Here is a 25,728-nt window from a genome sequence, read left to right as displayed (position 1 = left end):
CAGTGGGGCATGGGAAATGGGAGGAGGTGAATCTCTGAGTCTATGGATCTGTATAAGAAAAACATAAAAATTAAAAAAAAAGGATTCTCTGATATTGGCAACATTTTATCTTTCCTGAACTTCCAAAACCATTGTTTTCTTAAATTAATTATGACTGAATTTTTATTCTACTGCAATTAAAAGAACTGTATCATATGCAAGCATTTTCCTGCACAACTGAAAAACAGAGACCCCCTCCCCATTAAGGTGTATCTATTCAACTGTATTTGAGGAGAGTGACAGGAACTATTTATCCATTAGCCCTATAAGTAAGACAATGTCTCTAATGTTGGGATTCAATAAGGAATCAAAGAGCATGTCACTGCCGGCCAAGTAAATGCTCTCTGAGTAGTCATATCTTTACATTTATATGGAGAACCCTGTGGTTGCACAGAAACAGAAGCAATTGAGGAGAGGAAGGAGGTAAGGAAATTTGGGAAAAATCATGATACAATTAAATATAGGTATTGAAATGGAGGAAACAGTTAACAAAGAAGTGATATGTCAGTTGCACAAAATCAGAAGAAAAAAAAAAAGATTTAAATATGCCTGCAGCTGAACAGAGTCGATTACACTTCTTTTCCTAGTTAAGTACTGAACTTGAAGCCAAAAGCTCTTCTTGAAGCTATAATCCTAAAATGCACTTGTCACATATAAATAACATACTGCAGTGCTAAAAAAAAATGCTTTCTATAAGCAATTTAAGCTACTCACAAGGTAAGAACTGAATTGAGAAGGCTATTTATAGTAAAACTGTCATAAAAAAGAAAGTATTTCTTTTGAAACTTAAAGTGACTCCCAACTTTTCTTAAGAGTGAGGAAAAATAGTGAATTCACTTGCAAATTCTCTTTAATCAGCATATTTGCATTTTCAAAAATAGCGCATTTTAAAATTTCAAAACTTTGATAAAGAACATGGAGATTCACTTAATATATTTTAAAAATATAAAATTAAATGGATGAGGATGCTAAAATATCTTACAATTGTTTGGAAAAATTTCTTGTGGTATAATGTGAAATTTGCACTTAAATAACAAATATGATTGGAAATAAAATTTTAGTAATTTAGTAATTGAGCCTGATTTTTGCAGAAGTTATCCCACATATCTATACTCAGAGGTGTAATCAAATACCTCTTATTAAAACTCCAGCAGAATGCACATAAATTGGAAGCTTTTTAAAGAACTGGTAAATTACATCAAGTTAGATCTAGAGTGTCACTATATTAAAATGATCCTAATTTTCAAATATTATTTATATAATCTATATTTGAATTCCATGTTTAAAGATTGCATAAAATATTCTATCAGATTACTATTTATAACTATGAACGTCAAAAGTAATTTTTTTGAGAAGTGAAATTAGTTTACATATATTCTACTAGTGAATCACTTTGTAATGAAAAACATTGAATTTATGACCCATTTGATTCCCATCACTTTCAGGCATGCCACATTCCCAAATTATGTCTCATTTGATGCCCTATAAAAAATGCAGATTTGATTTCTCTTATTCTGAAAATGATTCCCCATGCACCATTAAAACTTGAGCATGTTTGGATGATGGTTTAATATTTTTAGGTTTTCTTAGGAGAACTAAGTTCAGCAATAAGTATCTTTTACCAGTCTGATGATGTAAGTAATGACTGATTAGGTCTACCCCACTTTTAGGTAGAAATATCTTACTAGGGAGAAAAAAAAATAAAATTCACAGCTGGAAGCCTTCCCAGAAACTTCACTGGATGACAAAGTGAAAACTAATCTTGCACAGACACTTAATGAAGACATGGTTCAGGGAATTTTCTGTTTGAGATCATTTGCCCACCCACCAAGAGGAAAAAAAAAACAGCATATTTCCACAGCAAAAGCCTGAAATCAAATGATGAAGAAGACATTTGAAAAAATTAAAACTCATTAAATCACTTACAGTGGTTTTCCTTTAGACTCACAAGTCAAAATTAAAGGCTGCCCTTCTTGTGGAAAAGGAGTGGATGGTATAATCTTGACGGATGGTGTATCTAGAAATAAGATCAAGAAAAGTCGCTAAACATATGTATATTAAACTCTATGTTTAACAGTTCTACATCATTATTTTCATTTATCAACATAGGCACAAGGAATTTCTTATATTCGGTGAACTAAAGATCATTGTTCAAAGTTATCACGCTGTCCACGCAAAGCTAGCAAAAATATCTGAAAATCATATGATCACAACTGGCCTATTATTTCTGAAATCTAAATTTAAAAGTGAGATTCCAAAGAGTGGTTCAGATGAATATCAAGAATTTCTGACAATTGTTTCTTAAACTATTTATAGATGGTTATGAATACTATTATTACGGACTGAATACATTCATATGCATTTGAATAACAACACTTTCATTGTGGCAGGAATATCAGAGACTCACAATAAAGAACCCACGATGAATTCAAGGCATTATGCACAATCTTTGAAAATGCTGTAATGCAGCACTGAGCACATACTGCCTGCTCTATAGTACAGTTAGCAAAACACTTTAGAAAGCTCTTTTCAGTATTCCTAAGCCCCAATGTAGAGTTTCAGCTGCCACTGCATAACTATGAGGAAAGTATTTATTTTGTTTAATAATGAAATGATCACTAGTGGAAGAGGCCTTGAGTAAACTGTAGGACATTTATATTAACTATTCACATGTCATGTTATAATTTTTAATTGAACCAAAAATAGTTATTTTTCAAATAAAAAGAAAATGTGCTTTAGAAAATCACAAAAAAGAGAAATTCTGAGACATCCACAGTCTACTTTGTCCTGCTCATAGTCAACACGGATTTGTCTTTTCATATCATCACGTATCTTAAAATGCACAAAAACAGGCTCTGAATGCTCTAGAAATCAACATTACTTACACTCTTTCAATGATCTTAAGAGAAAAACTGAACGGGTGTGGTACAATATGCATCCACCCAGCACAATAGGAATCAATTAATTAATCCTGTGACTATCAGTTTAGCTATTTAAGGAAAGTAGAATTTAGATTTGTCATATGGAGAACAAACTGTGATCTATTGAAAGATATATATCCGTCTGAACTTACTTATGCTTTCCAATGCATTTTTTTCAACATAAATTAAAAACATAAACCATAAAAATTTCTGGTTCAAAACAGGTTATATACCATGCTGTATACCATGCTATGCATAGTATGCTATATAATGATGGTGTGAAATAACAGGAAAATAATCTGAAGAAATGTCGCATAAATTCATCATAGCTTTTAACTGACAGAATAAAATACTTCAATAGGCATTAAATAAACTATAGTGATAACCACACATATGAAACCTTTTACTGACAAGAATGGCTATGTAAATTAGTATCTAGTGCAGAGTATTTTTAAAAGTGAAGGGCAAAAATAATAAATAAAAGTGAAGGGCAAATATTAATTATGTGAGATAATAGGAATGAATAAGAATTGTACCAGTCAACTGGGGATCTGTGTTTTCCAGAACTTCATCCAAAACAAATCTAACAAACGCATTTCTCCCTTGACATATCATTCTACAGAAGCTTTATTTTCAGGGGGAAAAGAGTGAGAAAATTGAGTAATTTGTTTATGTATTATGATTGATCAACATCATGCACCATGTTTACTATGCTCTGGGGTGCCAAGCTATTTGGTGACACATCATTCGGGGTGATTCGGAGAGGGCATTTTGAGGCAAGAAGCATGTTTCACTAGTAAACTGAGTAAGGCAAATGTGTGGGAGCTTCATTCTGTTAGCAGGGATCTAAACAGAATGCTTGACCCTTTTCTGTGATGGAGAGAAATCTTCCCACAGGGTAACTTTTCACACTGAAGATTGGCTTTCTTCCTGCCTTTGAACTCCAGTGGTGTTCCTGGTTGCATAGCCTCCGGGACTGTAAATACACCATCAACATTACTCTTAGGACCTCAAACATACACTGAAAATTTACTTGACTCTCTTGGATCATCATCTTCCTTACTGTACTTGCACATCTTGGAACTTGCCAGTTTCATGTGGACAATTCCTTACTACAAATCTATTTGTGCCTGTGCAGAATAATTCAAGTCCATGCAGAGTTTGCTTACAATTGGCATTTTCCATGAACATTTTGAAGACTTCCTCAGGCAGAGACCATGGGAGAAGCCTTTTATGGAGGGAAGGGATTTTTGTAAACAATGGAATGTAAAGAGAAGTGAAGGAGTTTATATCATGGCAAAGAGGGCCTGCTTTCTGGAGTTCAGTATGCCCTGGTGTAATCCAGCAGGTAGGTCCTACCTCAAGGCTATGCTACTTCAGGAGCAAGAGACATGATTATTTATCATTTATTTCCTAATTATTTTTTAGAGTCTGATTGATGACTGTTATAGTGTGATGAGTTAAGCTGCCACATGGGATGTACCAACTGCTCTTCTTGAAATCCATCTCCTTGCTAACTTGCCTGGGAACGGCAATGGAGCATTGTCCAAATGTGTTGACCCCTACACCCACATGGGAGACAGAGAAGTTCCTGAACATGGCTTGGGTTTAGCCAAGCCCGGGCTTGTGAGAGTATTTGAGAAATAAACTGTTTGATGAAAGATATCTTTGTCTCATCTTCTCTGTTTTTCTAATTCCACAGAAATCTTTAAAAGGAAGAAAAAGAAAAGAAAGAAAGAAATAAAACTGTGAGGGTCGCATTATTTACTGATGCTTGGCTTCTACTCAATATACAAAAATGGCTTATGCCAAGAGAGATGAAAGCTTGCCAGCAATACCTGTTTCCCTAAGGGAAACGAGACAGCAGGTAGGCACTATTTAATAGCAAAAAGAGGAAATCAGAATAGAGTCTGATGTCTCTTTGCTTTGTTCAAGTTAACTATTTTATTAGAGGTGAGAATCCATGTATCAAATGATTCCTCAAAGCACGCTTCATTATTCCCTTTGAATTCAACACACAGAATCTTAATGGCAGATGCCAAAGCAGTTATTGTACGTAGAACAGATGTGCATGAAATTATGAGGAATAATTCAAGCAATTTTTTCTAAGTTACCAAAAAACAAAATTAAGGACTATGACACAATATTCCTGTATTTGACTTCAAAATTATAAAAATGCTAATAGATTTCATCTTCTCAAGAATTGTATCCCCAAGTAAATACGGAAACCAAATAAAAATGCAATTCAGGTTAAGATTTTAAAAAATTAATTATCTTCCTTGAATTTCTTCATCAAATTATTTTGCTTCCGTTCCAAAAATTGTAGAATACTAGTTCAACTTTAAGAGCTCTTACCCTTTCCCCACTTAGCCTTTAAATGTTTAACATCATGAAGAATGAGATTTCATGCAACTAATGGTTTCTTCTCACTTAATTGTGTCTAGGGCAATTTAACCAAATCCACATCTGTAATTCTATTTTACAGACCAATGACACACAGATTTATAATCTAGAGAAGCTATTTCTTTATATAAAGACGTTGTTTAACATAACTACCTGATGTGTAAAAGACTAGGCTTGTGTGATATGAACAAAATGAACTGGAATGTCTTGTCCTTCTGTGACACATTTCCCCATCTCTATTGTGACAGATACCACCAGCTTTCATCCAGACATACAAACCACATGGACTCTGTTCCTTTATCTTTTCTATAATCAAGAATGTCAGCATAAATTCTGCATTATACCTTGTGAGTAATGTTTAAGGACAAGTATTTAATGTTTTATACTTCACTGCCGCTTATTATATTCAGTTTAGCAAAAATGGAAAATGGTCTCATGTGTATATTTTACCCCTATGTCTAATTTTTGAAAAAAACAAAACTGTCTTCTTAAAACATAAACCCAAACATAATGATTAAAATGCTTTAGATATGTGTTTGACACTGTAGCCTAGTGGCTAAGGTCCTCGCCTTACGTGTGTTTGTATCCTGTATGGGCACCAGCTGATTGTTCAGCTGCCCCACTTCCTTTCCAGCTCCCTGCCTGTGGCCTGGGAAAGGAGTTGAGGATAGTCCAAAGCCTTGGGACCCTGTAACAGCATGGGAGACTCAAGAGAAGCATCTGCCTTCTGATCAGTCCAGCTCCAGCCAGTGTGGACACTTGGGCAGTGAACCAGCAGATGGAACATCTTTTCACTCTGTCTCTCCTGCTCTCTGCAAATCTGATCTTCCAGTAAAAAAAAATGAAATAAGCAAATCTTTTGAAAATTTGGTTAACCTTAATTACTCTGATTTAAAGCAAAATAAGTTATTTAGTTCTATATACTCTGTGTCCTATTTATTTGCTTGTTTACTTTTGCCTTAAAACATTGCATTTTATAAATCCTTTGAATTCCAGAATGAAGATGGTACATCTTGTTTTAATATCCTCAATTTGTCCAGGTAGATTTGCTGCATATCTTCTCTCCTCCGTGTGTTCCTTTTAAGTCACTGCTATATTCTCAGCGTTTGCATATCCATTGAATTATACATCTTTTCTGCTTACTAATAATTATTAAATCAGTGAAGATAATAAGATGTCTTATCTTGTAAACATTTGGAACATAATGCTGAAAATTTTAAATGCTTAATTGAGATTTATAGGCACCTGCTGAAAGTATAATTGGTCTCAACTCTCCTTGGCCTAAATCTCAGAATCACTTTTAATACAATCTCACATTTAATTTAATCAAACTTACATTGCATATGTTTTCCTGTTATGAATTTTCAACAGTTTAAAAATTTACCATGTTTATGAAAGTGGTGATTTTTTAAATGTATATATGGCATTTGTCAACTATTTTTTCTTTCCTCTTTTGATTCTACCAGCAGTATCTGAAGAGATTTATTAGTTATTCAGCTAGAATTCTAGTTTATATTTCTATGAAATGTTTGAATTTCTCCTATGTTTAATAGTTACTATAGGGTATGTGATCATTGTATCAAACTCCTATTTAATGTTTTACTCACAGGCACTAACTTGGACCTTTTCGGAGTTTTACTTAAGGATAAAACTCACTATTATTGCTTCTATTTTTATCTTCTTCAGCCATTTTATCATATTCACAAGGGAAACTTTCAGTTACTGGTAGGTAAAACTAATCTACTGAAATATTAATAATATTTAGCTACAGTATTATTAAAATAGAGCTAGACATCATTTATGTGCAAAAGTATCTCGGTGAACAAAGAAAAAAAAGGTGTATAATATCAAAATCCAAGTTTCTGTTGAGATTTTTCACTTTCCAAAATTTCCTCAAAATACTTATTTTCATGAGTGAAAACTCCATGATGTGTATTTTCCAGTTAGTTCTACCAAAATGAAAAAAAAAAATTGAAATGGCTCAATGTGTAATTTTGTTAATGATTTCATGAAACAATCTTTTTTTTAAAAAGAGTTATTTATTTTTTTTATTACAAAGTCAGATATACAGAGAGGAGGAGAGACAGAAAGGAACATCTTCCATCCGATGATTCACTCCCCAAGTGAGCACAACAGCCGGTGCTGTGCCAATCCGAAGCCAGCAGCCAGGAATTTCCTCCTCCAGGTCTCCCACGCGGGTGCAGGATCCCAAAGCATTGGGCCGTCTTCAACTGCTTTCCCAGACCACAAGCAGGGAGCTGGATGGGAAGTGGAGCCGCCGGGATTAGAACCTGCGCCCATATGGGATCCCGGCGCATTCAAGGTATGGACTTTAGCTGCTAGGCCACACCGCTGGGCCCATTCATGAAACAATCTTAAATTGATATATTTACTTTGCCATCGTGTTTTTTTACAACACACATATGAATAGTAATAGTAAATTTTACATGATCTAAGCCTTTTTAAAAAAGAATTCTTAATTTGTTTTAACATCAGATTCACACAGAGATAGGAGACAGAGATAGAGAAAGAGAGAGAATCTTCACCTGCTGATTTACTTCCCAGCTGGACACAAGGGGCAGATGAGTGCACGCCATCACCAGGAGCTGGGCGCTTTGTTTGGGTCTCCCTTTGCGTAGAAAGCGCCCAGACTTTTGGATCATTTTTGCTGTTTAGTTTTCCATGCCATTAGTGGCAAGCTGGATTAGAATTAGAGTGGCCAAAGATAGGCCATGAATTAAATCTCAAATGGTATACCAGCAACATAAGCAGCAGCTTAACTTGCTATACCAGGATACTGGCTCCAAATAAATGCAATTTATCGAATGCTTTTGCAAAGCATACATTAAAAATCACACAAAGTGATTTTTTCTGTCTCCATTTCTGATATTTTTGTGGATTATCTTTTAGGTTTATTTGTCTTTTCAAATTTAGCCAGTGAATTGGAGTATTTTAGAAGCCAGTATACACTGAAAATAATAGTCCCAGACTTTTTTTCAAAGTGATACTCTATTTTCCAGTCAATAATAGTAAGAGTTAAATGTATTCACACTTATTTACAACATAAAGTGATAAATTTGTGAATGGATATGGTGCTCTATTTTTAGATGCCACATAATGTTTTGCATCAATTAGTGCCAGGAAAAAAAATTATGATTACCATTACTGTTTTATTCTTTATTCACTCTGTTTCATTGCGGACACATATTACTTAACTTAGGGGCAGACTTTGAAATACAGCAGGTCAGGTCACCTCTTGGGTTGACATTTTCTGTTCAGAATCTGAGATCTATCTAATCCTACTTCCACCTTAGCTTCTAACCCAGCTTCCTGCTGGCGCACCTGGGAGGTGCGTATCTAAGTAATGAGTGATGCCAACCAAGCCCAAAGGCTTGAATCCCTGGCATTCCTGGGGAGGACTCAGAGGGACCTCGTTATCAGTTTGAGCCATGCAGCTATTTCAGAAAGGAATGAGAATAAAAAGTCCACCTCTTTCTCTTTGAAATAAATAAATAAATAACAAATCTTTCAGAAATATAAGAGAATGAGGAATTTTTCATAAACATAAACTGTAAAACATATTCTTTTATCCCAGCACTTATTCATACCCAAATAAAACATAGCAAAACATTTTCCTTTGCAAGTTCTATAAACAGAAAATATTATTGTTGAGGCTATGTCAACATTCCTAAATGTAAAAATAAACCACACTTTTCACTCACATGGTGTATCTTTCTACATGGCAGATTCATTTACAAAGACAAACAATTACTGCGCTACTGCCAAGAAACACAGTAGGGGACATAAGGTTATTCTTTTTTTGAAAAAATACAATTTTAAGCTTTTATCAAGTTGAGATGTAAGGACACTTCATGGTTCATTTGAGTGATTCAGAATTTTAATCAAGATAAAGATATCCACTCAGTGGAAAGGAGTTTTTATATCCTTAACAAAATTTTTTAGCATTAAAAATAATAAGAAGAAGACCTCCGTGATGATTCTGGAGCACGCAGTGGAGAATCTTAAAAAAGCTCAAGGTCTTAAAGTATTTAACGATGATGACTCAACAAGGTTTATGCATTACTAAAGATCATGAAGGTGAGTAAAAAGAAGCTGAAAGTCGATTTTAAGACGCTGATATTTTACTGATAAAAACTATCTTATTTTAACACAGTCCAATAAATATAATAAGAATTTAAAAACTCACAATTATCCAGCCCTTTTCAAAATTCCATGCTATGCAATATATTGCAGGTACAAATTTAAGTTATGATATGCAACAGGGGTTATTTGCACTATTTATGTTATTAAATTTGTTTCACAGAAGAAAAATACTATCTTAACAATTTTATTGGTTGATATCTTCCAAGTACTCACAAATGACTCACTCATTTAACAAAAATCTATGTAGTTCCTAAAATACAAATTGTGGTACTAGTATCCATTTGTATCGTTTGCATATCTGGAGTTATAATGTTGTATGCTGTTACATTCACACTTATAACACCTCTAGATTAGGTATAAATTTTCATGAATGGTCAATGAATCATTAGCATATACCTAGGAAAGTAACTCTTAAAATAAACATCATCTCAGTCTTGTTTGCTGCTTTATTCTCTGACTAAAATAACTCAATGAACTCAGTTATATATTTGGTGAATACGTAGTTGAATAATAATATTACGGAATTTTTCCAGTCAATGGTTAGAGCTAGTAATATGATATAAAACATGGGCCCAGCAGCGTGGCCTAGTGGCTAAAGTCCACACCTTGAATACACTGGGATCCCATATGGGCGGCGGTTCTAATCCCGGCAGCTCCACTTCCCATCCAGCTCCCTGCTTGTGGCCTGAGAAAGCAGTCAAGGATGTCTCAAAGCCTTGGGACCCTGCACCCATGTGGGAGACCTAGAAGTTCCTGGCTGCTGGCTTCAGATTGGCACAGCACCACCCGTTGTACTCACTTGGGGAGTGAATCATTGGACAGGAGATCTTCCTCTCTGTCTCTCTTCCTCTCTGTATATCTGACTTTGTAATGAAAATGAAATAAATCTTTTAAAAAATATGATATAAAACAATTTACTAGTCACCACAGTTTTCTAATGACAATAAGCATTGTTCAAATACTTTGTAAATAACGTTGAATTCTGTAAATATTTTGTAAGCTTTAACTCACTGAAAATCCCATTAGCTATGCAAGGAAAATTCTCTCTGACTGGATCTTATATATCACTGATGAAGGGACAGTAGAAGGACTCACCTAAGCTATGCTGTCACAATTCAGCTTCATCCTGCCTATTCCAGTACTAGCTTAAGTGACTAGATTGAAATTTTTGGTTCTTTTTCTCCTTTTAAAGATTTGTTTATTTTTATTTGCAAGGCAGCTTTACAGAGAGAAGGGCAGAGACAGAAAAAGAGAGAAGAGAGAAAGAATCTTTCATTTGTTGGTTCACTCCCCAAATGTACAATGGCTGTAGCTGAGGGGGGCTGGCATCCCGGGTGGTTGCATGTCCAAGGATTTGAAGATTTCTCTGCTGCTTTTTCAGGCAATGTAGGGAGTGGTTTCAGAATTTGAAGAGCCAGTATAGAAGCTGGTGCTTCTATGGGCTGCCAGGGCTAGCAGGCTGAGGATTCCTCTGTTGAGCCATTGTTCTAACACCTCTGTCTTTGATTACATTGCAGCATAGTGCATTTATTCTGTGCGCTTTGTCTTCACTGCATTCAAAATCAAGTCTTCCCCCACCTGCTGGAATGACAACTTAGTATAAGATTCAGTTTTATTATTTAAACTATATATTCCAAGACTTATCTGCCAATGTTTCTCATTTTTGTGTACAAACTGCTCCACTGCCTTCATTTAAACTCTCATATCTTTCACTTATTTCTCTTACACTAAAAAAAAAAAGTTTTGAAATACATTCCCTTGCTCATGACAATATATTCTTAATCACAATTGACACAAAAACATCTACAAAGTAAAATTTCTAGTGAAATTTAAAATCTTTGTGTTGTGGATACAACATTTGTGAAACTGCCTTTTATAATCTTACTGTTTCCAAACAAGCAAAACTTCTACAGAATTCCTCTGAAAAATAACTATTTACTTGAATGTCACAGAAAATGTACACCAATTATTTTCTGTGAAACCACTTTTGAGATCATTTTGTAATAATCATTTAAAATATATGACAATTTTGCTCTCCAAGAATATTTCTGCTCCATCCTACTCAACTCCCCTCTTTCCCTCTTATCCTCTCTTTAAAGTGAAGGAACGTTACCAATAAAACCTTGGGCATAAAATCCATCAGTATCTCAACTGAACTTGAACTGTGGCAATGCAGCAAGGTGGAGGAATCCACCATGGGGGGAGGGTTTGGGGAGGGGTAAGGGGGGAATCCCAGTACCTATAAAACTGTCACATAATGCAATGTAATTAATAATAATAAAAAACATAATAAACAGAAAGTAAAAAAAAAAAAATCAGAGTAACACCCAGATACCCATTGCACAGCGCAGTCACTGTTGATCTTCCAGACTTTGGCAGATAACAACTGCAGTGAGTAAGAAATATAGGGAGTTCTCCACATTCCTTGAAAATGGTTTCTAAGAGCTCAGGGCCATAATCTAGTGGCTAAAGTCCTCACCTTGAACACGCTGGGATCCCATATGGATACCAGTTCTAATCCCAGTGGCCCCATCCAGCTCCCTGCTTGTGGCCTGGGAAAGCAGTTGAGGACGGCCCAAAGCCTTGGGACTCTGCACCCATGTGGGAGACCTGCAAGAACTCCAGGCCCCTGACTTCGGCTTGGCTCAGCTCCAGAAGCTGCAGTCACTTGGGGATTGAATCATGGGATGGAAGATCTTCCTCTCTGTTTTTCCTCTTCTCTATATATCTGACTTTGCGATAAAAATAAATAAATCCTTAAAAAATCCGTCATTAGTATATTTACTTCAATTCACACATGTTTAATTACAGGCTCTATGCTACATTGTGTTAATTGCATTCAAAATATTTCTAGTCATTTTAAGAGTAATCACTAATTGTACTGTATTGTATATTATATTCTTATGTATTTCATTCTTTTTTACACTGAAGTCTATCAAAATAATAAGTGAACATTTATGCTTATTTAAGAATTTTTTAGTTGAAAAGTACTCAGAGAGAGAGAGATAAAGAGGTAGAGAAAAAACATAGCTGCAAATTAGAAAAAAAGGTCTGATACTTCCCCACACTTAGTGCATTGGCTAGCAGTGGATACATACACATGCTAAACACTGGTATGCATGTGGATCAATGTCAACTCTCCTTTTTCTTCACCATTTTTCTGGCTTGTTTGTTTACTACAAAATGGTCCCACCGTATTAGATGATAGCTTGTATTTTAGTATAAAGTTGAATATGACTACACCTTGTGATACACAATCCGTTCCTTTGGTGCTCAGCCAAATTAATTGAAGTTTTAGATCCATACATAAAGGAATCATGAATGTTTATGGCAGTTGTAGTGATAACTGTCAAAACTTGAATGAAGCCAAGATACCACTTGGTAGGTGAAGGAATAAATCCTGGTGCACTGACACATTATCCTACTATAAAAATTAGTGAGCTATTAAGCCATCATAGCACAAGTTAGAATCTTAATTGAAGAATAATCCAATTAAAAAAAGCACATCTTGCATAAACAGCTACCTGACATTCTACAAAAGACAAAACTATGCAACCAGATATTAATGACTACCAGGATATGACTAAAGGGGAGTGAAAATGAAGAGGTGGAGCTCAGGGAATTATTATGGCTGTGAAATTATTCTATATAATACTCAGAGTAGATAATAGCATGATACACTTTAAAAACCATAAACTTTATAATACAACCCTAATTAAGCAGTGAAAATTATTTAGCAGTGATTGATCAATACTAATTCAACTGCTATTTATTACTAATGCATGATAATAGCACTGTTAGTAATGAAACTGGAAGGATGACAGGAGGGGAGGTATGTATGAGAACTCTGAACTTTGTTTTCATGTTTTCTGTCTCAAACCATAGTCTATTCATTTATAAGAAAACAAGCTACTGGATTCTGATGATGCTTTTATCATATATATTAGCAGCTAACCAAATTGACTTAGTCTTCTAAACGTATGTTTAAAATTTTTACTGACTTAATTTTATTCTGCTGAAAGGCAGAGGACAGTGGAGAGGTTGTTATCCATTGGTACATTCTCCAAATGCAGGCAGAGTCCTGGAGTAGCCAGGATTGAGCTAAGCGGAATGCAGTACGTGTCAGGGACCCAACTGCTTAAACCATCATCGGTTGCCTCCCAAGATAAGCATTAGCAGGAAGACAGAAGCAGAAGCAGAACTGAGACTCCAACCCGTGGCTTCCTGATATGGGATGAGAATTACGAAATGGTGTCTGAAGTGCCACAGCAAACACCCCTGTTTATCTTTTCAGTTGAAACCTCTGTGTTTGTATAAGTTGTAGCATGTTAGAAAGTACAACTCAAACACTTCAAAATATGAGGATATTAGCTGTCTAGTCATTTTGACGTAACAAAATTAAAACAGCCTGTAGTTATCCTTTAACACAGATATATAAGGTAAAAACAGTGATGAATTTGCTGGCTAAAATACTAGATATGAATAATATGGTTTATTTTCTTAAGGTTAGGTTTTGCTTAGCCAAATAATGTTTATCTCATGTTCCTATCCAGTTTTTATTTTGCACTAAACTAAGTTAACTGGAAAAAACTGACATCTCTAATATATACAGAGTCTATAAATTTAGTTCAATTTTGTCTGTAAGCCACTCAAGAAATGGACATGGGAAATGGGCAGACATTTCACAAAGGAACAATCCCAAATGGCAAATAAACATATGAAAAAATGCTCAAGTTCCCTGGCAATGAGGGAAATCCAAATTAAAACATCAATGAGGTACCACCTAACGCCAGTAAGACTGACCCACATGAAAAACACCAACAACACTTGTTGGCGAGGTTGCGGGGAAAAGGGAACCCTACTCCACTGCTGGTGGGGCTGCAGGCTGGTACAGCCTCTATGGAAATCAGTATGGAGAATATTCAAACAACTCAAAATCGACATACCGTATGATCCAGCAATGGCACTCCTAGGAATATATCCAAAACACCTATTTTATGAGAAACCAACATGCACTCCTATGTTCATAGCCGCACAATCAGTAATTGCAAAAACATGGAAACAACCAAAATGCCCATCAGCAGAGGATTGGATAAGAAAGCTATGGTTCATCTACTCCATGGAATACTACTCAGCTATTAAAAAAACCAAAATGCAGTTCTTTGTGGCCAAATGGGCCAAACTGGAAACCATAATGCTAAGGGAATTGAGCCAGTCCCAAAGGGTTAGATACCACATGTTTGCCTTAATTTAAGAAGACATGATGCTATGCGTAACATGTTATGTTACGGATGTTATGTCATATGTAGTATATAAACTAAAATGGAAATGTGAACGGGGTGGTCACAGAATGGGGTTAAGGAATCGCATTTATTTTTAACATGTTGGCTGCTCAATACTATGTCAATTAATTCCATACCGATGTTAATTGTTGCTGATAATATGTTAGTGCGTTTATTTGATCGGGATGATACTCTGCTGGCTCTGCCCTCAGACCAGAGAGGGTCTCCCCAATAAGTAGTTGGACTTGACTGGACTATAAGATGTTGGACTCTATACTTGGGATATGCTTGCTAAGAGGGAATCTCAACTGAACTTGAACTATGGTTACGCAACAAGGTGGAGGAACCCACCATGGGGGGAGGGTGTGGGGAAGTGTAGGGAGAATCCCAGTTCCTATGAAATTGCAACACAATGTAATTAATGAATAAATTTAATAAAAAAGGAAAAAAAAATAAAAAATAATTATGAAGTTTCCAAAAGAGCTTTTAGATGCATGCTTAATGAAAAACATGATTATAATTATTTATTTAAGTCCACAGTATGTCAAATTATTTTAATATAGGTATTTATTGTTTTTCAAATATGTAATCCACACTCATATAAGATAAATATATAGTCTTCTGCATTGATTCAGTAATAGACGTGTTACTATTAATAGCAAAAAAAGTAAGTAACATTCTGAATGCTCTTACTTCAGTGATTTAAATATTTGGTGATCCAGTTACTTTTATTAGTTTGATAGTATAGAAACTAAGGAAGATAGTGTTATTATCTGTAAAAGAAAAAAACATGCATTCAGATTCAAGTGGCTACTAAGACTCATGAGTAACACCACATGTATCCACTCTGAAAAGCCTGAGAAATCACACGAGGTTGCCTATGAGTCTACCTGTATTGATGTCATGAGCTGTGTCTTCTGCTAAGAGGCAAGGAACACGTCATGATTCTGTGTAACTATCATTTCAGGAGCTTTTTGAAATAATTTCAGCTCAGTTAAAATCCGTACAAAACATATTTAGGCATAAATATGGCATTTCCTTAGTCTAAAGAACAGTTTGTTTTCATTTCATAAAAATTTAACTGAAAGGTAGTTTTTACTGCACCTTTCTGGGTTCTTTTGCTATTCTGAGCGTCTAGATCACAGATAATTCACAGTAGAAAAGAGAATAAGTATCAGTATTGCACAAAAGAGATGTCAGATGGATGAGATGTGTTATTTTAAAATTCTGCACAGAACAGTTGCCTTTTGGTCTAGTAAATGTATATGAATTCATATAAATAAAGCAAATAAAAATGGTAAAAGCCTAGTTCATGTAACTGATGTAAGACAAGTAACACAACCTGACAGTCTTCTCATAAGGAACTCGTGGTGCATGGGAACTTCATGGCTTTTTACCATTAAAAAGGGAAAACAGACAAAATTACATTGAATGAAGAATTACAGCTTACTTTTAAAAATATTTATATTTTATATCTTTCATGTGTCTTATGAGAAAAAAGATATGAACAAAAATTGAAAAATTCAGTCCTCAAGTGGGCATTTGGCCTAGTCATTAACCTGTATCGTTTCCACATCAGACTGCCAAGATTTGATGCCAGGTTTGTAGAAAGGCAGACCCCTTAGAGTGAGCAGTCATGCGCAGGTAGTTAGGTTCCTATTATTTGCAAACATGATTGGATTGTGTTTCAGACTGCTGGGTCTTGGTCCAGCTCAGCATTAGCCATTGCTGACATTTGGGGAGTGATCTAGAACAGGGGAAATCTCTATAAATCCCTTTTTTCTCCCTCTTTACCGCCCAAATATAAACAGATTCAAAAATACTCTACCTGGATGGATTTCATTCTAGTTATAATCACAACAATATTTAAAAGATGTATTTTATTAGATTTGAATATGGAAGCTATCAACTCTCTTAAATGGTCCATAAAATCAGTAAAAATGAAAGGTTAAGAATTAAATCTGTCCAGGCACGAAGTATTAATCTTTGAAATAAAGCAAAAATAATAAAGGAGTCAATACAGAAACTCTCTGCGTTTAAAAAAAATGTGAGATATTAAGGGACAAGTAGATTGCCTGCATTCCCCATTTCTGTGTTTACTAGAATGGAAATGTAATCATTAAAAAAGTTACATAGGTCAAGACTACAGATTGGCCATCTGCAGGCTTATCAGGTCATAATTTAAATAAAACTGAACCATAAAGGTTTTTTACTGTTTTAAAATTACACTTTCTATTTCTTATTTTCATTCATCATTAACCTAGGACATCTCACTTAACCACAGAATTCTAGCACTGTCATTCCTGCTTCACCACCCACAGCCTTACTGCCTTTCCTCCCTCTTTCTGTTATTAGGTAGAAATTGGCCTCCTATGCAGTCTCCTCCATGAGCCGTCTTAACTGTAAGAAGTTATTACTGGGGACCCGGCGGCGTGATCTAGCAGCTAAAGTCCTCGCCTTGAACACGCCGGGATCCCATATGGGCGCCGGTTCTAATCCCGGCAGCTCCACTTCCCATCCAGCTCCCTGATTGTGGCCTGGGAAAGCAGTCGAGGACGGCCCAAGGCCTTGGGACCCTGCACCCACGTGGGAGACCTGGAAGAGGTTCCTGGTTCCCGGTTTTGGATCGGCACAGCACCGGCCGTTGCGGCTCACTTGGGGAGTGAATCATAGGACGGAAGATCTTCCTCTCTGTCTCTCCTCCTCTCTGTATATTTGACTTTGTAATGGAAATAAATAAATCTTTTAAAAAAAAAGAAGTTATTACTGGAACATTACTAGTCTACATTGTAAGTGATTACTCATTTTTATAGGCAAGGCACTATTAAATAGAAAACACTAAATTAGTTTTAATGAAATTTCTTGATATGATAGATAATACATAAATGCAGCTTGTCACAAGAATACACTTACACACACACACACACACACACACACACATATACATATATATTTAGACTTTTGGTTTTAATCTTTCCAGTTAAGTACCATTGTACTAAAATGGGCCCGGCACCATAGCGTAGTGGTTAAAGTACTCGCCTTGAACGCGCCGTGATCCCATATGGGTCCTGATTCTAATCCCGGCAGCTCCACTTCCCATCCAGCTCCCTGCTTGTGGCCTGGGAAAGCAGTCGAGGACGGTCCAAAGCCTTGGGACCCTGCACCCATGTGGGAGACCTGGAAGAGCTCCTGGCTCCTGGCTTCGAATTGGCTCAGCTCCAGCCGTTGCGGTCACTTGGGGAGTGAATCATCGGATGGAAGATTTTTCTCTCTGTCTCTCCTCCTCTCTGTATATTTGACTTTCAAAAAAAAATAACGTAATCTTAAATTAAATCAGAGAAATAAAAGTTATTGTTTCATGAAATCCATATAAAACAAGATGAATTAGCTTTTTCATCCATTGTAACATGGCTGTTCCTTTTACTCAGCTGCGGTGTAGTCTTTCCTAATAGACAGAGGTTGCAGGCAGTGTGTGTTGCAGTGGGAAACTTAATTTATATCTCTTTGAATTTCATTTCTAAAGGAACTATATCTTCCATAATACCTGTGGTATTTAAATTTATGATTAATATTTTATGAGGGAGTGCACATAACACCTGCAGTGTGTGTGTGTATATATACATATACATACAAATATATACATATATTTGCTCTTTATATTTTAATAAATTAAGTCCTAAATTGTGTATCACAAAATTAGAACTAAAGCAGCGAGAGACAGCCGGGGTTTTTCCATACAGGGTAAAGCCAGTGCCCTCAATGCCAGCAAAATATAGGTGTGGAGGTTTGTTCTTTGCTGCTCTACTACTGACCCAGTTTTGTGCTAATGTCCTGGGAAAAGCAGTGAAACAATGGAGCAGGTTTTGGGCCCCTTGCCGCTTACGTGGGAGACCTAGTTGAAGCTTCTAACTTTGGCTTGGCCAATGCATTGGCAGCTGTGATATTCTAGGGGTTGGACTAGTGGATCGATTGCCTTCTTTATCTCTGTTTGTCCCTCCCTTTCTGATTGGGACTCTTTTAAAAATAAACAAATGAACATTTAAAAAAAAATAAAATATATTTCCATGTAAAATGTGCTTTTCTTATACTCTCTGAAACTACACATTCAACTTCAACTACTTATTGCTCATTCAATGTTCCTTTCCACAACGGTATAGGATTTTTATTTCAGGTACTGCATTGAATGTTTCCATTATTGTGGTGACAGGTATTTTTTTTTTTTTCTCTCACCGGTGAAATCCAGGATATTGCCTCTTCAAGTTCAAAACTCTAAACATTTGTCCATTTAGGACAGTATTTGAAGTTGCTCATGACTGGAATGTTGATAAACACTGGGGAAATCATCAGTATATGTTCCATATTGTAGATGAAACACTTTCTTCCTTTTGAAAGCTCACTTCCTATCCTATAGCTTTTTTTTGCAACTGTAGACATTTCTACATCATGAATATTGCATGCATGCACCTTCGTGGAGCCCTCGTCTATGTAGTATCTCTAAACACAACTCAAGCAAATGTTGTTGCTGCTACTGGTATGCATTATTGAAGACCATACAGATTTTATTTAAGCTTGCTTTACTCTTGAGGCAGAATTTTGTTGAATGACTCCTTTCCATCCTCTACCCATTTCTTCCCTAGAGAATATTCTGTAACCTTAAAGGAACATTTAGCATTATTACCAGTTAGTTTTAATTAACTTCACATCCTTGGATGATGGTATACTAGATGCTAGGAAAAATAATTTAAACAGATCTGATCTCTGCCCTCTAGCAATTACATATTAAAGCATGATGGAATAAGATGCTATTTTTAATTGGTCAAGCCTTACAAATATAAATTTTTTAATCTAAAACTTTCCTGAAAACTAGGCAATTCAATTGCTTTCCTCCATGAAGTATTGTTTAATGATGGCCAGGAAGTAAGGAACTGTTTTTTTTTTTAATTTATAAGAATTTGAAAGTGACCTTGACAGTTAACAATAATCAGTGCCTGACAGCCAGAATGCAATATTCTTAATAAATGTGTACTATTTTTCAGAAAACAATCCATGGTCAGGTGAAGGCACTGTTATTTTCTTGTGGGAGTGGATGAGGCAATCATAAATCCACCCCATGATTAATCATTGTATCATTAGCACATCTACTCCTGCTTTAATAACTGTTTTCTAGGAAAAATCACTAATATATCCACGCCCAAAGCACAGCCAATCATGACAGCACTCAACCTGAAGTCTCTTTAGAATATGTGATGCAAGTCCAAAACCTGTAACAACTTTCTTCTAAACCAACGATACATCTGCTGCCTTTTCTTCCTGGTGACAAGAATCTAAATCTAAATTTTCTTGACTATTAGTGGGGTCTTGCTGATCTCCAGATGACAACAATCATCAGCAATCCTTATGACTTGATTTTCTATTATGTTATGGTATTATGTGCTGAAAATAACAATAGTTATAGCAGTCTTTTGCACATAAGCATAAAAATTCAAATGAATACTCTTTCAAATATCAACTCATACAATTTATTATGTATCTAACGACCCAATGATGAAGCAAGAATAAACAGAAGAGTGGAAGCAGTTGACATTTATTCAAGTCCATTATATTGCCATTAACTGGACTTAAGTTGTCTCCTTACAAGAATTCATTTTCTTACTTACAAGCAAATCCTCATAGGGATTAATTCTCCAGTTTACAATTAAATCTCAAGCAATTTCAATAATTTTCTCAAGGTCATGCTATAAACAAATGTTGAAATTTGGAGATAATCTTCATTTGGACTGTTCTGCCTGTTTCTGAATTTGCTTCAAGTAGAAAAGAAAGGAAATGAATGAAGCTAGCTCATTATAAAGTATATAAATGTCAATAACTAGAATATCCAGAATAATTAAAAATCAATGAGCACATCATAATAAGATTAGCATTTATCCTCTGAATACTAAAAAATAAGACCAGTTTTCTTGGCAATTCCCTGATGTCTTCGCTTAATATTCTTCACTTTTCCCTCACTTAATTCTATTTTGGTCTCACTAATTTGGTGTATCCTTGCTGTTTCTAGAAAAAGAAACAGGAAACATACTGATTCCAAGGGACTTTATATTCTTTTCTGTATTACATATATACACATATACCCTAAATTCGTTTCACTTCCACACATCATTTGTTTTTCTTGTGTACTTCTTACTAATTTGCAACATACAAAATACAGTCTTTCTCAATTTGTTTTTCTGCCACCCTTATCTAGAACTGCTTATGAAGGAATATACTATTGCAAGTGGAAAATCAATTGGGGGAAGGGAACCTTGGGAGGGAATAAGGGAAATTCCAGATGCTATAGAATTGCATCCTAAAATTAAAAATAACATAAAAAAGAATAAAACAAAAATGGCATAAGAAAAATGAAGTGCATTGTTGATTGGGGGGGAGGGTGGTAGTGAGTTTGATACATGGAGGTGGTCTTCATTTGGTTTGTCATGTTTTTGGAAACTTCTATAACCTCAGTGCTCCTCACAATATCTGTGCTATAAAAGGGACTTTGGACTAAACTGCTGTAATAATATGGAGAGAATCAGTAGGGGGAGGAAACTTCAGAGGGGGAAAGGAAAATCTCAGAACCTGTGGAATTGTATCATAAAATTTTAAAAGGTATTCATTAAATTCTTGTTGAATAAATAAGAACAAAACATAATGAGGCAAGCTAGAAAAACAGCATCACGTTATTTAAAATTTAGCATCATCGCTGATGGTAAAATCAACCAAACTTTAAAAATCAAACAAATAAAAAAACAGGTAAAAAAAACCTTCATTATTTGGAAAATCAAATAATACAGTACAGAAAATGCGATCTCTTGTCTACCACTTCATGTTGTGCCTTACATATTTTATCACATTCATTTTCATAGGTATGAATTGCACACCCATCCCTTGGACCTGGTAAGTACTAAAAATGCCTGACTCAATGGCTATAACATGCTATTTGCATCATTCAGCCTCTATAATCTTGCAACAATACTGTTCATCTTGCTAATACGGGTGATGAAGAAGTTAGTAGTGCTAGTACTGTTCCTTGTTTCAACATCACACAGCAGTTCACATTTGTTTGCTAATATTATTTTGGTACAACATGAAGAAAGTATAACAGCTCTGCCACTGAACTAAAATACACCAAGCGTATCTCACCAAGAACTTAAAAATCAGTTCAATGTTTAAGGTATAGATTGCAAGTCTCATTTGTATGTAATGATCATTGCAATATACTCAAATGCAACAAGATTTTTCTCAAATTCCCAGCTTCCCATGATTTTGTCAAATTACCATCATCCTATCTTAACCCATGAACATACATACATTAAACCTTTAAATATGATTGTGAGTAGAAACCTTGTAAGACTTTTTATATTGTCAAGAACGACAACCCAAAAGTCTTCTCTTTAAGAGTGATTAATACTCAGAGTAATTTTCATATCATGTTACTAAAGATTATGCTATTTGCTATAATTTCAGATAGTCTGGAATTATTTGAAGTACAGATGAAGAGATCTGCCATTGAGATACCTTATCAGGGGGAGTATTAGTAGTTACTTACAATGTATTTCTAGCACCTGCATAGCAACCTGAGGGGTGGCATTGAGGGATTCATGGTCAACCCGGCAGATCACCGCCACTCCATCGTCGCTCCGATCCACTCGGAAATCCAGCGTGCTGCTAACAGTGAATGTCTTGCGGTTCGCATCCTCTTCTTTCAAATACTTTACATCTGAAAAGAAAAGTAGAACATAATAGTATTTCTTTGACATCATGACATTTCTTTGACATACTATTGTTGAAAGACTATTCTATTGTAATAACATAGGGGAAAGCAGTGGAAGGGGGAGAATGGAAAGGAAGAAAGAGGAGGTTAAGGGGAGAATCCCCACATCTACAAAATCGAGTCATGGAAAATAATAATGAAAGAATCAGTTAGATATGTCATCTATTTCAATTTGGTCAAGTCAAGTAAATACTTTAAAATAATTTGAGGGTTACATACAGAAAGGAGGACAAAACATTTTTTTGTTTTTATTCTCAAGTTTGCCTAGTTATAAACAGGTGTAAGATATTTCTAATATTCCATATATATTCTATATAAATATCATTTATATTCATATGGACATATGAGCCATTTTAAAGAAGTAATCTTCCTTTTCCCTTAGATGTAAGTTTTACATGTAAGGCAATCATACTTTGTTATGGTGTTAGGCAGCTTGTTCAGGGTCATGAGCTTGGAAGTGACTTCCCACCCCACTCCCAACCTATGTAGTCCTTTCTGCCCACTGTGCTGCTCATTTACCATCATCTGGAGCCTGAGAGGTGGGAGTATTACATTGGTGCACAACCAGTCCCCTCACAAGCCCCCATAAAAGTGAAACAAGCTCAGTGATAACAGCGCCAAGTAGAAGTTAGCAAATGACAAGTCTAGTGGCAATCCAGTCTGAATGGAAACCCTGAGAGGAACAAATTATCATTACTATGAAACCCATGCATTAAATTGAAGACCTATGTCCCAGATTCCCCTGCAATATGAGTTATTCTAAGAGACATGCAGCAAACAACTTGAACATACTTAGAAAGCCGCAAACATTCATCTTTTCCTGGCTTCTCTATCCATATTTCAATACTACTAGGCTTGACCTTTCCTGGAACTCTTGAAAGTACACTAACTAGAAATTAGAAGCTTCTTTGCATTCTTTTCTTTACTGTCCCGCCCAAGTAGTGAGCAGAGAGTGAGGAATACAGACATGTGGGGACGTCAGGGTCTGTGGGAAGCCAGAGAGTAAGCAGGTGGGCTACAAGAGCGACCAAAGCACAGTACCAAGAGAGCGAGTTCCTCCCTAACATGGGCCTTTAGGGGACTTGACTAATACTGACTCTTTATTATACCCTAGTCTTGTCTGGAATGATCTTGCTTACACCCTGCAGCAAATTAACTGAGGCATGAATATCATTGAAGAGAGACACTTTTAATATATCTGGCTAGGTCTAAACAAAAGTAAAATGTTTTTGAGCTACAATTTTTACATGACAGATGTGGGGAAACAAAAGCACTGTAAGAATGCTTAAAATGAAAGGCATTATTATTTTTTTTAAGATTAACTTATGCTTATTGGAAAGGTAGATTTTCAAGAGAAAAAGAGAGAGACATCTTTCTTCTGCTGGGTCACTCTCCAAGTGGCTGCAAAAGCCAGAGCTGAATCTACCAGAGGCTGGAAGCTAGGAGCTTCTTCGTGGTCTCCCAGGTGTGGAGGGGCTCACGAACTTGGGCTATTCCCTGCCACTTTCGCAGTTTATAAGCAGAGAGCTGAATCAGAAGTGGAGAAGCAGGGATACAAACTAGTGCCCATACAGTATGCTGGCACTACACGGATAGGATTAGCCTGTAGGCAAGCAGGCTGGCCCTGGAAGTTGTAATATTTAGTAAAATGAATGGGCTCTGTCCTTTGAAAAGTTTGAAAATTTAAGTGCATATTTGCATGAATTTTTCACTGAGAAAAAAGCTCTCCTTTTGGCTGAGGAACTGATTTCAGTATCAATGAGAATGCCCTCTTTAACATGTGAATTCACTACTCAACATTTAAAATTCCCGTCCATGCATGACTCACAGCCATCATTAAATCGTTCTCTTTGAGATTATTTGTGGAAGTGATGCTTAATAATATTTTCATTTAATTTGTAATCCTCAAGCCTGAAGTAGATAAGAAGTGGGTAATTTCAGAAGGTTAGCAAGCAAAGTAATAGGCTAAGGTTAAGATATTATAACAAGATCCTTAATGTAGTTGAGGAAAATGTGTCCGATTTTCTTTCCTCTATCTCACATTTTTCTCCGACATTCAATACTAAATGAACAATGATATTTCAGAACATGTGCTATGCATAAAATGCATTAAATATTTAATTTTACCATTGGTCAAATATGTTCTGGCTATGCTAATAAACAGCAAATCTAAATTCAGTTTCACTATTTTTGTGCTTTATCAAAACTTCAGTTTTAAATAACATTAGTTGGACATCTTGCCTAGCAGTTAAAGCAATGTTTAAGATGACTACATGGCAGTATCCGACATCCATCCAAGCTCTGGTTCCTAACTTCAGACTCAGGCTAAAAAGGATTCCTGGAGACAGTGGTTGATGATTGGGTATTATGCATGGATTACACCACTGTTGAGAGGTCTGAATTGAATTCCCTGCTCCTGACTTGGCCCAGACCAAATCCTGGTTATTTCAAGCAGTTGGTGAGTGACAGCACAACAACGCTGTTTATACAGATGTCTGACTGGCTCCCTTTCCTCTATGCTGCTTTTAGTATTGGCTTTTAATACATCTTTTTTTTTTAAAGATTGATTTATTTTTATTGGAAAGGCAGATACACAGAGAGGATAGACAGAGAGGAAGATCTTCCGTCCCATGGTTCATTCCCCAAGTGACTACAATGGCTGGTTAAATATTAGATTAAACTATAGGACAACTTCCCTTCTTAAGAATAATGCAGGGCCCAGCGTGATAGTGTAGTGGTTAAAGTCCTTGAATTACACGTGCCGGGATACCATATGGGCACCGGTTCTAATCCCGGTGACCCTGCTTCTTATCCAGTTCTCCTCTTGTAGCCTGGGAAAGCAGTCGGACACGGTCCAAAGCCTTGGGACCCTGCACCAGTGTGGGAGAGCCGGAAGAGGCTTCTGACTTTGGACTGGCTTTGCTTTATTGTCAAAAATTAGGATTGACCTTAGAGATGAGGCTTTTGTAATTAAGACATAACAGAAATCCTGCAAATAAATTCCCTAAAAACAAACATGTTATTTTAAGAAGATAATCACAGTTCATCATTTTTTTCTTCAACTGACGTACAGTGACTATGTCTGGCTAACTCATTTAGTAATGCAGCCACA

At 35.9% G+C, this 25,728-nt stretch overlaps 1 protein-coding gene across 1 annotated transcript in view; it reads right to left on the bottom strand.

Moving 5' to 3' along the window:
* CADM2 (cell adhesion molecule 2) overlaps positions 1–25,728 on the bottom strand; it is a 344,096-nt gene that overhangs the window by 97,776 nt on the left and 220,592 nt on the right. Inside the window, exons 6-7 of the mRNA XM_058661328.1 lie at positions 22,392–22,562; positions 1,966–2,056 (exon numbers count right to left, since the gene is read on the bottom strand). Coding sequence (XP_058517311.1) covers positions 1,966–2,056; positions 22,392–22,562 — 262 coding nt within the window. The remainder of the gene's footprint in view (positions 1–1,965; positions 2,057–22,391; positions 22,563–25,728) is intronic.

Source organism: Ochotona princeps, chromosome 3 (genome assembly GCF_030435755.1).
Source record: "Ochotona princeps isolate mOchPri1 chromosome 3, mOchPri1.hap1, whole genome shotgun sequence".
Lineage (NCBI taxonomy): Eukaryota > Metazoa > Chordata > Mammalia > Lagomorpha > Ochotonidae > Ochotona > Ochotona princeps.
This window is presented reverse-complemented; position numbering and strand designations above follow the sequence as displayed.